The 12720-nt window shown below is 59.8% G+C and overlaps 1 protein-coding gene across 1 annotated transcript; it reads left to right on the top strand.

Moving 5' to 3' along the window:
* The first annotated feature begins 5492 nt into the window (after window positions 1–5492).
* On the top strand, window positions 5493–7298 carry LOC139053728 (DNA translocase FtsK 1-like). Its single transcript, XM_070530527.1, has one exon. It carries the CDS (start codon window positions 5493–5495, stop codon window positions 7296–7298), a length of 1806 nt encoding a protein of 601 aa, XP_070386628.1.
* Window positions 7299–12720: the final 5422 nt, after the last annotated feature.

The raw sequence follows: 12720 nt of genomic DNA, 5'->3' as shown, positions 1-12720 counted from the left end.
CGCCACTGTGTGCTGTGTTGCTCCCATTTCAGTCGCCGTCAGTCTGTCCGAGTTGCGACGTGGCGGTCGTTCGTGCAGCTCAGTTGTCGCCTTTGGTTGGACCCTGGTAGAGGCAACCAGAGTGGAATGATGATTAAAAGCAAGAGGTAATCATAAGCTCGTCGATGCGCATTTTGTCGCTTTGAAGTGGCTCGCTTCCTCTACTCCCTTGGAGAAGAGTACGAGCCGCGCGGCAGCGGGCGCATTTCAGTTAGGTAAGTTTTATATTTGACAAAGATAGCTCATGTGGGTACGCAACAAAGCAAAGCACGAGGAAAATATTGCCGGGCACGGGCCAGTGTGTAACAGCTGAAAGCGAGTTTTCTACAGGCAGCGTTTATTTGTTCTTTCCAGTGCAAGCGTTAAATGATTGAGCCTACTGTGTCTTAGCTCAATTCGCATGGCTTCGTTGGTTTGCGTGTGTGCGTCGGAGAAAGAATAACGAGCCAGTCCTCTTGCCCTACGAGCTGAGCGCCCGTCGTGTCCCTCGTCTAGCCTGCGGTTGTTGCAAGCCACCACCGTGCGATTCACAATTGTGTAACTCTTTTGAGCGACGCAAATGAATGCTAAGGTGAGATTAGCTAGTTAACTTTCGCTAGAACCGAGCTCACTGCGTTGTATTCAAACGGACGAGGGTGCGCGCGGTGGACACCGAGGCGCGTGCTGTTTTCATTGATGCTGTTGTTTGTGATACTTGTGTACAGGGTCACAGTGGGATTTCTTATTAGCGCGCTATAGGTGATAAGCAGTTGGTTCGATGCCTACGTGGCTCTTCTTGCAAGCCAATGCACTCCTTAGTTGACCAGAACAAGCGGAAAATAAAATAGAGGAGCAGAGCGGCGAAGTGTGCTTACTGAGACAGAAATATGCTTGCACAGTGCAGACTCACTTTCTCTCGTTATTTCTATACGACTGGCTCTTTCGTCATGCGTGCGTGTAGGTGATGCTGGGCGACCCTTGTTCGCGCCATATACTTAGATCGGTCAGGAAGCGGGCGCTGGACATGCGCTGTATTTAAAGAAAACAAAACTTTTTCGAGCGACGTATCCGTGCATGCCACACGCCGCGCGAGCTGGGGAAAAAGAGAGAGAGGGATGGGCGATTTGAGCGGTGCATCACGTATTTGTCGAACTCTTCGCCGCCAGAGGGAGCCGCCTGTCCTACATACGAACATTTGTCCTTGTGGCAGCTTATGTCCGGCGTATTACGCGCTGTAAGGCGGTTGCGTAATGGCATGGACGCGCCAAAGTGCACAAGACTACCTCTTGCCGCTGCATCCCTGGAATTTCGTGTATGTGCAAGCTGCTGTACAGAAAGATTCCGAATTCGAACCGGCTCCCTCACTCGTGGCACATGTATTGGCACGCGAAGGTAAGAGAAACTGACACACGCCGGCCGTCGTCATTGCACGGATTTCGCATTCGTGTTGCGCTTAATGAAAGCCAAGCTCGCGCCTATTATTTTACATTTGTCCCACGAAGCCGCCGGGAAATAGCAACGTGAGGTGATGGCCAAACAAGTCAACAAATGGGGAAGGAACAGTCAGAGAAAATGTACGGGCCCCTTGCTTTGAAGAAGCGTGGCACCATTGGTTTATTTCTTTTCGCTTGTCTATGTTTGGATTACTACTGCGAAGTCACTGGCATGTGCGTGCAAAGGGCATAGCCGAGGACCAAGCAAGGCGTACACAGTGATGTGTACGCCTCTCATGACAACAACGGGTTGTCATGAGAGAACTACTGCAGCCATGTAAACAAGGTTCTTGTTGCATGTGAGAAAGAAATGTCTGGTGGTGCTGTGACGTTCCTTTTTTCTTTTTTTTTTCCTTCCATAATGCTCGAGTACTGGCAGGTTAAGAGGTACAAAGTTTCATATCTCAACAATACAAAGCGGTACCGCGATCGTGTGAGCTGCACACAACTACTCACGGAAGTTTTGTCTAAAAATTTTTATCCCACCGAAAACGCCTGTAACGTCTACGAAGGTATTGTAAAAGCCATACTCACACATGACTGGTATATCTCATCGAGGCGTGTAAATTGTGTTCCCTTTATACATATCGCCTTGTGCAATTAACAGAATTTCCAAATCCAGTTCCATCGCTGTGTGACGGAGCCTTCAAGCGCACAGTGGAACTGTTTTTTCTCTCTTCCATTTCACAGTTTTCCACACTCACTGAGAAAATAAAAAAAAAAGAATATTAAGAAAGAGGCAGAGCTCGGCATCAGTTGAAAATTGCACTGTTGCAGGCGCGGCCTTTGAACATCTTCGTTTACACGCAATTAGGCGCACCAAATTCGGTGCATTAGTTGGCGAGGAAATACATTTCTCCCGGCGGCTGCCGAGCTGGAGCTTCGCTATAAGATGACAACAACGCCGTCGATCCTGTGGCGAAGTTGCGTGCGTGAATGAAATCGAAAAAGCTAGCTGACGAAATGTAGGCACTGTATAGAGCAAAGTGTTGCGTTTCATGAGTGTTTGTCAAAACATGGGTGTCCCTTGCAAGTGCGAAAACTGTGTGCCGAATGCGTGGCACGGGGAAGCCGCGCTTGGGATCGCGCCTGCGAAGCGTTGGTTGATGCTACCTTGACATATTGTTTAAGGACCCTTCATACACACGGAAGTACCGCTTGCCTGTCCATAGTTTTGAGGCCCCAATTAGTTGCCCATGTCTCCTAACGCGCGTTCAACACCTGTCAATATTGTATTCCAAATTCGCTCTTAGAGCGGAAGTACATCGTTTTCCCTGCAACTCTCAAGTGGTGCTGGTAGTCCGTACGTGAGTTTGTCGTTAATCTTGCGAGGCGCATGCGTTCTTCTATGCGTGGACGGCAAAGTGCGGTACTGGCATGTCTGCACATGCGAGACGGTTTGCCTCCGAGTGCGGCCAAAACACGACGTTGTTGCCCCTCGAGAAGGCACCGTGGCGCGCACTTGTAGTTCGTGAAACGAGCATCAGCATGATCAAATCAAGGCAGTGGACAAGCAGTAATGTACCCTAAACCTGCCACCCATCTCCGTCGCGCGGAGATCGCGATAACAGCTCCGATGGCGTTGGGCGTGGAGCGCTAACCACTGTCGAGATCAGTGGTGTGGTCTCACACTCGGCACTGGCAATTCGCGACGCGCGGCGGTATAAGCGAGATTGTGGTGTTGGCTGAAACGGAAGAGAACAGCGCGGCACGCTGTCGTGTTTAAACTCAATTAAACCGCCTGCGAATGTGCTTTCCTTAGCCGCGAACAGGGCGGCCGCGCGAAAACGTGCCTCCTCCAGCATCCTGGCGAACGGCGGCGGCGTGCGCACCGCCCGAGACGGCTGCGCTGGCGCTGGCCAATCGGCGGGTGACTTGGAGAGGAGAAGAGTAGTGCGGCGAAGCACGACGCGCGCGGCGCAGGGGTCATTTTCACTCCGGCAGTCGACGACTTCGGACGCTCGCTCCGTTCGCCATGGCCAGGACCAAGCAAACCGCCCGTAAGAGCACCGGTGGGAAGGCTCCGCGTAAGCAGCTTGCTACCAAGGCTGCTCGCAAGAGTGCACCTGCCACAGGAGGGGTTAAGAAACCGCATCGCTACAGGCCTGGGACCGTGGCCCTTCGTGAAATTCGCCGCTACCAGAAGTCGACCGAACTTCTCATCCGCAAGCTGCCGTTCCAGCGCTTGGTGAGGGAAATCGCTCAGGATTTCAAGACCGACCTCCGATTCCAGAGTTCGGCTGTGATGGCCCTTCAGGAGGCCAGCGAGGCCTACCTGGTCGGTCTCTTCGAGGACACCAACCTGTGCGCCATCCACGCCAAGCGCGTTACCATCATGCCGAAGGACATCCAGCTGGCCCGGCGCATCCGTGGCGAGCGCGCCTAAGTTCGGCCGCTGTCTGCGCCGCAGCCTCGGTCGGTCAGGCAAGCAACACAAAACGGTCCTTCTCAGGACCACCTACATGTTTGCTTCGGCCACGGGAGCACGCGAGACCACGTACTCCAACCGTACCCTCTCGGTCTGTCTGTTCTGTTGTTGTTTTTTTATTATTAATATTTGTGCGTGTGTGTCTGTGGTGGGCTGCCGGTGCGAGGTGTTGCCTCGTTTGGTATGCATATGGTAAGTATTGCGCGCGCTCGAGCACGAACAAGAAGAGAGAGGAAAATAAAAAAAAGAAACAAAATGCGCGTTCGTTGCGAAACGGTTCGCGCATTCATGCGAAGAAGCCGCGCCCCAAAACGAAATTAACGCGGCCGATGTTGCGTGCAAGCTTTCGTGTATTGGAATGCCATGCGTGCGTTTGTTCACGTTCCTCATGCATACCTGCCTGGCTCATAAGTAAGTGCATGCTGGTTGCGGATATGGCCCATTTGTTGTTTGTTTTTAAGGGCCCATATCACAGTCCACTACGCGAATTGCAGTGAGGCTCGTGCCTGTGCGCCCCCGGACACCCTGAAGCTCGCTTTCTATCTACATTCGTGCACTGACATGCCAGCTAGCTAGCAGCAGCAGCAGCGTCAGTTCAAGAGTGGGCACGGTTGCGATAATTCAAACAGAGGGAAACGGGCGCAGAGAACGGGATTGCCAAGCAAAACCCTGCCGTCACACGCATTTCGGTGGTCCTGACAAGGACCGTTGGGTTGTGCGACGAGCGCGACTGTAGTCCGGCGGCTGGGAGCTCGCTTACGCCTTCTTCTCGGTCTTCTTTGGGAGAAGCACAGCTTGGATGTTGGGCAAGACGCCGCCCTGCGCGATCGTCACGCCGGAGAGCAGCTTGTTCAGCTCCTCGTCGTTGCGGATGGCGAGCTGCAGGTGGCGGGGGATGATCCTGGTCTTCTTGTTGTCACGAGCCGCGTTGCCAGCGAGCTCGAGCACTTCGGCAGCCAGGTACTCGAGGACGGCCGCGAGGTAGACGGGAGCGCCCGCTCCGACGCGCTCGGCGTAGTTTCCCTTGCGCAGGAGACGGTGGATACGGCCCACGGGGAACTGGAGACCCGCGCGGCTGGAACGCGTCTTGCTCTTGCCCTTCGCCTTGCCGCCTTTGCCGCGTCCGGACATGCTGGTGCTGTTGCTGAGACTGAGGACGAAACAACGACTTGCACAGTCGCGATCGGTGAGCGATTTGAGCCGTGCTCGTAGCGCCTTCGCCGCTCTCGCCGCCGCCGGTCCCAAAGGAAAGCGCGAGCGAGCACGAGGGAGAGGGAGAGAAGCCGCGCGGACCAATGGCGAGCGCGGCAATGCGAGGTCCCGTCAACACCACCCTCCCGCCATAAAAGCGCGGCGCACGCGACCGGTCGCGAGTTCCTTCTGCGCCTCGGACCTGTTCGAACGTCTCCGATCGAACTCACCAACCAACCTCCATGCCGCCCGTGTGCTGCACCTACGACCGCGCTTTCGAGCGTAGCCCTTTTTAGGGCTCCCAAGGGTGCACACGCAGTCGGAGGTACCTTCGTCCAGGGCTTCTTTCCACTGCACTGAGGATGTCCGTCTCCGACAACCCAGTGCAGGGGCCACGCGGCCCCACCTCAGCGCACTCGCCGGCGCTCAAACTGCTTCTTGCGGAAGCGAGACGGCAGTTTTGCGCCACCGCCGAGAACGAGGAGCAGCCTGTCGAGGCTGCAGCCCCATCCCCGAGGTTCCTACGCTCGGGAACCTGCAGGGACACTGCCCCAGTCGCAACACAGCGTCGTCGACGCGGCCGTGCTGCCCCGCACAACGACGACGACGGCGGAGACAACACCGGCAGCGAGAGCGACGACGACACCGCCAGCTCGCGCCGCTCTAGCAGCTGCCCGCCTTCCTGCTCCTACTCGTCAACCAGCGAGAGCAGCAGCGAGGACAGCCAGCTGACACTGGCCACGGACTCGGCGAGCAGCCGTTCCCCGTCACCCAGCGCCCAAGAAGAAAGGGTCGGCGCCCCCGCTACTGCTGAACCAACTGAGGAAGCCGTGCCTAATCGTACGCCGCACGAGCCCCCGGAACCGGAAGGCGCCCACGCCGAGACCGAGGCGAGCGCGCGCGCGGCGGAGAGCGATGCTCCCGAGAGCGTCTCCACGGCGCATGCGCCACCCTGCGACGTCACGGCGCACACGCAAGGCGATGCCCCGCCTCCACCCGCGGACCCTCTCCTCCCCGGCGCGAAGCAGCCGGGTAGGAAAAAAAACAGCCGGCGTAAGCGCCGGAACGTGCGGCCGGTGACCATCACCACCGTCGCTAAAACCGGCGTACGTTCAAGCGCCCCTCCTGCGGCACAAGACACCGCATCGACCAGTGAAGGACGACAAACCGTCCTTTACAGACCGCTCGGGAGGAAGGCCCATTTCCTTGCGGCATCACGCGATGCAATTGCCGCATTCCTGGCCGGTGTTTCGGGGACACATCGAGTCCGGCCGAACTTGCGACGGAACGTCGTGGCCGTCGACGCGCTGCCAGGCACGGACCTGTCTGCGCTGCTCGCCGTTCGGGTGATTTGCGACGTGCCCGTCAAGGCGAAGGCACTTATCGCCGACTCTTGCACGGGCACGCTCTTCAACGTGGACCCGGCGATCGATGGGCCTTCCATCCTTGAGGGTATCGAGAGCCGGGTGCCCGTACTCGCCGTCACCCGAAGCGGCGATGTCGCAACACTGCGATTCACAGGCAGAGACGTGCCGGAGGAGGTGCACCTGTTCAGGCAGCGCCGCATCGTGCGCCCGCAGCTACCGCGGCCGTTGCAGTGCGGTCGATGCGGCCTCTTCGGGCACGCCACAGCGACTTGCTCTCGCGACCCGCGCTGTCTCCAGTGCGCGGGGTCGCACGCGACGACCGCCTGTACCTCAAAGCGGACCCGATGCATCAACTGCCGAGGCCCGCACGAGTCGACAGAGCCACGCTGCCCCAACTGGCAGCTCGAGCGGCGGGTGGCGAGCATACTCGCGAGAACCGTTCCGCGCATCACGCGCAAACAAGCCCTGGTTCTCGCGAGGAGCAATGCCCCTGCCGCGCGGAATCAGCAGCCGGCCACCACCACAGCACAGCGCGCGCCCGAGCCACGATCATCGCCGTTGGTTCAGCCGGGCCGATCATTCCGTGACGTGCTGGCCGGCAACACAGCGCCGCAGCCAGCCGCCGAGAGCAGCTCTGCCCAGCCCCGCAGCACGACAACACCCGATGCACGTGACCTCGTCATAACGACGCTCGCGTCGGCATTGCGTGCACTTTTGGAATCGGTACCTGCCGACTCCCCAGCGCGCCACATGTGTGTGGCAGCACTGGAAATGCATGACGCCCTGATCCAGCATGGCTAGCACACCAGTGGGGCAACGGCCGCGCATTGTTCAATGGAATGTTCGTTCAATGCGCCGCCGACATCCAGAGCTGGCGGATGGGGCTCTTTCGGACGGATGCGACGTGCTTGCTTTGCAAGAAACCCACGTCCGCCCGGGAGAGCTCAATCTGCCGGGCTTCGTCAGCTACCACAGTGCTGCTGGCTGCGAACAGGCGTCATGCACGGCCATTCCGTGTACCGATTCCACTCATCCGGCTGGGCGATCTCGCGCGTCACTTTACGTACGCGCTGGGCTCCCTCAAGCCGTGGTGAGTGTGGACGATTTGCCGTGCACGGGCGTCGAGTGCGTGGCGGTGACCGTGCGAATCGGAACAACCGACACGTGCGTCGCGAGTGTTTACGCGTGCTGCGGCGGCCGCTGGGACAAGGAGGTGGTCGTCCGGCTGTCACAGCGTGTGCGCGGAGACCTTGTGATGTGCGGTGACTTCAACTCGCACAACACTGCGTGGGGTTCGCGCCACACCGACAGCAGTGGCCGGGACCTACTTGACGCCATCCAGCAGGCGGGTCTGCTGATAGCCAACACAGGCGTTATCACCTTCGCCCGTCGTGGCTGCGAGGGAAGTGTGTTGGATCTCTCGCTAGTGTCGGAACGCTGCCATTACATCTGGCGCCGCAGCCCCGACATGCGAGGGTCCGACCACTACCCCATCCACCTCGAGCCCCGCCGTGCCGCCCACCTGCCGACGCGTGCGTACAGTGTTGTGAATTGGCCGCGATTCCGGGAACTGTGTGCTACTGTGCCAGTCTCGGAGGGCGGCATGTTTTTTCAACACATCGCGCAGTGCGCGCGTGCCGCGTCGACTCGCTGTGTCGTGCCGGCCGGGACGCCCGTTCCTGACATCAAACAGCTGAACCTCCGCGCTGCGCGTCGCAGAGCCGAGAGGCTAGCGCTGCGCTCGGGCCAGCGCGAGCATTGGACTGTGTACAACCGGCTGGATGCGGTATGCCGTCGCCACGCGAAGCAGCGCCGCAACGCCAGCTGGTCCAGCCTCTGCTCGTCGCTGGAACGGGCGAGCGTGCGATCGAGCCCGTGGCGAATCCTGGGGGCGATCCTGCGGCCCCGCCTTCCACGCTGCCCCGCCCTCTCCATCGCCGTGGCGCGCGGCATCACGAACGGTCGGCTGGCCGAGCTCCTCGCTGAGACGTTCTGCCCGCCGCCCACCGTCCGTCCACCAGCGCCGCACGTGCTGCAGCCGCAACCGCACCCAAGGCGCGAGCTGCTTGCCCCGGAGCGCTACTTCCCATCGGCCGGGATCCTCGAGGACATCAGGGCGCTGTGCGAGGCTGACTTCACTATCGGTGAGCTTCGCACAGTGCTCACATCGAGGAAGCGCCGCTCAGCACCAGGTTCCGATGGCGTCACATATCAGATGCTTAGGAACCTGGATGGTGACCAGCTCCTGCTTCTGCTTGACGCATACAACCACGTCTGGCGGACCGGCAGCATCCCGGACGAGTGGAACGAGGCGGTGGTCGTCCCGCTGCTCAAGGCTGGCAAGGCAGCCAGCAATCCTGCCTCGTACCGGCCCGTTTCGCTCACCTCCGCTGCTGGCAAGGTGCTCGAGGCCATGGCGCTGCGGCGGCTCGAGTGGATCACGGCGGCGCTCGACACCTTTGCGGCGGAGCAGAGCGGCTTCCGGCGACTCCGGGCCACAGCAGACTGCCTTGCCGACGTGATCGCCACGCTGGAGACAGCGAAGCGTCGAGGCGAGGCAGGCTACCTCGTTCTCCTCGACGTCGAGAGCGCCTTCGACCGCCTGCCGCACGCCACCATCATGGACGCTCTCGATGCGCTCGGGGTGTGCGGACGAATGCGGGGCTACATTGCAGCATTCCTTGGCGGCCGGACGATGCGGGTGCGCGTTGGGGGAGCGCTCAGTCGGCCGCGTGCGGTTGTGACAGGAGTGCCGCAGGGCAGCGTGCTTAGCCCATTCCTGTTCAACCTCGCGCTGGCACGCATCCCCGACTACATTCCCCAGTTCCCGGCGCACGAGGTTCGTGTCGCAGTGTACGCGGACGACATCGCGTTGTTCGCGATCGGCCCCACCAGCGTCGGCTATGCGGTGCGTGCTTGTGTGCAGCGCGCGCTGGACGGGGTCGATGCTTACATCAGCGGCATCGGCCTCACCCTCTCGGCAGCCAAGACCAAGGCGCTCATCGTGCACCCAAAGTACGATGGGCAGTACCGCACGCCGCGCTTCACCCTCCATGGAGTGCTACTTCCGTGGGAGAAGCGGGTTCGCTACCTTGGCCTTGTCATCGACCGACGGCTGAACTGGTGTGCTGCAGTAGCTGCCCTGCGGAAAGGTGCCGCGCAGGTGGCGGGCGCTGCGCGATCCCTGCTCGCTCGTGGCCAGGGCTGCTCGCCGTCTCTCGCACTACGCCTCTACAATTCCGTGGCCTCAGCGCGGATCTTGTACGCTCTACCGCTGGCGGACCTGCAGCCAACGCAATGGAAGGTGATGGACGCGGATCACCGAGCCGTCATCCGCCAGTTCCTGTGCCTCCCGCGATCTTCACAGAGCGGCGCCACTCTCGCCGAGGCGGGGGAGACACCCATCTCTCTCCGTGCCGAGGGGCGCGCCCTCAACCACGTGGAGCGCCTACATCGCTCGCGGCACGGCCAGCAGCTGATCGGCCGGCTGCACTCTCTCCCGAGCTCCGGCATGGGTCGCCGCGCCGCCCAGTTCGCCAGCCTGGTACGGGGTGGCGCCACGTGTGCGTGGCTTGCTCCGCCCCCGCATCGAGAGCGTCGTCTGCTCGTCCGCACGACCATCCCTGGCGTTCGAGGCAAGCGCAATACAGCGCTCTGCGCCTTGCAACAAGAGACGGCTGCAGCCATCAGCGAGCAGCTGGCCGGCCGGGTGCTCGTCTTCACCGACGGCTCCGTCTTGCGGGACGGTGCTGCTGCTGCCGCGTGCGTAGCTCCTGAGATCCCCGCGCACAGTCAGTGCCGCGTTTTGAACGCGGTCTCATCTACGCACGCGGAGCTGGCGGCCATCGACTTGGCGGCCGAGCTCATTTACCAGCGGCGCATCCCTGCGGCGGCCATCCTGACGGACTCCCGTGCGGCACTACACATGCTGTCCAGAGCCGACCAGGGACCCCCGCTGATTCAGCGCCTCCTACACAAGATGCGTGGCGTTTGCGAGCAGGGATGCGACCTCGTTCTGCAGTGGGTGCCTGCCCACATCGGCATACACGGGAACGAGGAAGCGGACCGGCTCGCGAAGGCCGCACACACTGCGCCAGTGCCCCGGTCGCTCGTGGTGACTCCTTTTGACGTCGCCCGCCACACCGTGGCCATCATGCTACGAGCGAGACACCCGGACGCCCGCGTCGCCAGTGGCAAGCCGCCAAAGTTGCTGCCACGTACGGGCCTTCACCGACGAGACCGGGCGCTGCTGCTTCGCCTCCGCATCGGCTGCTACCGCACCGCGGCAAGGACACACCGCATCCAAGGTACGGGGAGCCCTCTTTGCCTCAAGTGCGCCGATGTGGAGGACTTGGAGCACGTGCTGTTACGGTGCCCTGCGTACTCTGCTCAGCGCGACGCGCTCACGAGCGCTTACCGCCGCCTCGGACTGCCGTGCGACAACACCGAGGCGCTCCTGTTCCCGGTGGCGCACTCGTCGTTGACCGGACGCGCCTTCGTGGCGCTGCTTGAATTTTTGGACGGTGCCGATCTGTACGAGCGGCTGTAGCCGCCGCGCCTTCCTGACGTACCCTTACCGCTGGGCTATCTATCACTCTTTACTCTATTTTTCTCTACTCTTTTTGTCCCTTTCCCCTCACCCGTACAGCGCCGTGGAGGTGCCCTCGCACGAGAGGCAGTAACAGCGCTGTACTTATCTCTTCCTTTTCCCCTTCTAAAACCACTCACACACGCGACCGGTCGCGCGTATTCCGATCTCGTTTGTTCGGCTACTGACACTGCCGCGATGCCTCCCCAGCCCAGCGGTAAGGCCGTGAAGAAGGCCGGCAAGGCGCAGAAGAACGTGCGCGCCACCGACAAGAAGAAGAAGAAGCGCCGCAGGAAGGAGAGCTTCTCCATCTATATCTACAAGGTGCTGAAGCAGGTGCACCCGGACACTGGAGTCTCCAGCAAGGCCATGTCTATCATGAACAGCTTCGTGAACGACATCTTCGAGCGTATCGCCGCGGAGTCGTCCCGTCTGGCTCACTACAACAAGCGCTCGACCATCACGAGCCGGGAGATCCAGACGGCCGTGCGTCTGCTGTTGCCCGGTGAGCTGGCCAAACACGCCGTGTCCGAGGGCACCAAAGCCGTCACCAAGTACACCAGCTCCAAGTAGGCGACCGAGCGCTCGTCCGCGCAGCCAACACCCAACGGCTCTTCTCAGAGCCACCCAAGGTGTCTGCATTGGCATTGGGATGTAGCGAGAATCTCGACAATTCCGTCCGTTCCCTCTGTTTGACGCTTCCTCGTTTGCAAACGCCAGGCGCGCGCTGTTTGCGTTCTCGTTGTGACAGCGCGTGCGCTGAAAGATTTGTAGCAGAAACGCACAGAACGCCATGCGCTCAGCACAACAACACACACACAAAAAGGGACTCTCACGCGCCGATAGGGCCATTTTACTCCGCATTGGCTGCTTCAACACAGCGCAGCGGATGTCTCGCCATTCAGTTCCGTTTGCCAGAACTGCACTGCTGGCGTTGATGAAACTCTCGCACACGTACTTCTCGACTGCGCCGCATATATCTCAGCTCGTGAAATCCTAATCGACGCCCAGGACTCCCCATAGCCCGTCCCGAGGACTTTCTGTTTCCTAGGGGTCTTGCGGGTTTACTCAAAAGAGCCTTCCCAGCTCTCATTGATTTCTTTGAGTCGTCGAACCTTACCACGCGGCCATCGGCGCCGTTTCACGCTTCTTTTCTTCACGGCCTTACGCTCGTCCTCTCCCGTATTTGTTTCTCTTCACTCCTTTATTCGCCTTACCCTCCCCCGTGCAGTACTGTTGAGGTGACCTCCTAAGCGAGAGACTGTTGCGGTACTGCACTCTTCTCTTCTTTTACCAGTTCAACGTCACTTACTACTACTTCTTGTTTACAAACACGCGGCGCGCGCTGTCGGACAGCGCGTGTGCTACAACTTTTGTAGCAGAGCCGCACAGGAAGCCATGGGCTCAGCACAACAACACGCACAAAGCAAGTATGGGATGGGGCGCGTGAGGCGACTCTGCGCGAGCGGCCACGTTCGCCTGCACTAATTACCACGGCGCGTGTTTCACACACCTAGGACGATGAGGCGGTCGTTGCTGCACATTTACTTAATTCTGGTGTAGCGTAACTTTTAAAAGCAGGCAGCCCTCATCCCTCTTTTGTTTTTTTCACGCTTTATGTCTTCTCTTGTTTCG

This window comes from Dermacentor albipictus, unplaced genomic scaffold, assembly GCF_038994185.2.
Source record: "Dermacentor albipictus isolate Rhodes 1998 colony unplaced genomic scaffold, USDA_Dalb.pri_finalv2 scaffold_174, whole genome shotgun sequence".
Classification (NCBI taxonomy): Eukaryota; Metazoa; Arthropoda; class Arachnida; order Ixodida; family Ixodidae; genus Dermacentor; species Dermacentor albipictus.
Note: the sequence above shows the minus strand (reverse complement) of the source record. Positions and strands in the feature narration are given on the sequence as shown.

What these genes read in the sequence shown, in the direction of transcription:
- LOC139053728 (XM_070530527.1), top strand. Translation starts at nt 5,493, where the DNA reads ATGTCCGTCTCCGACAACCCAGTGCAGGGGCCACGCGGCCCCACCTCA.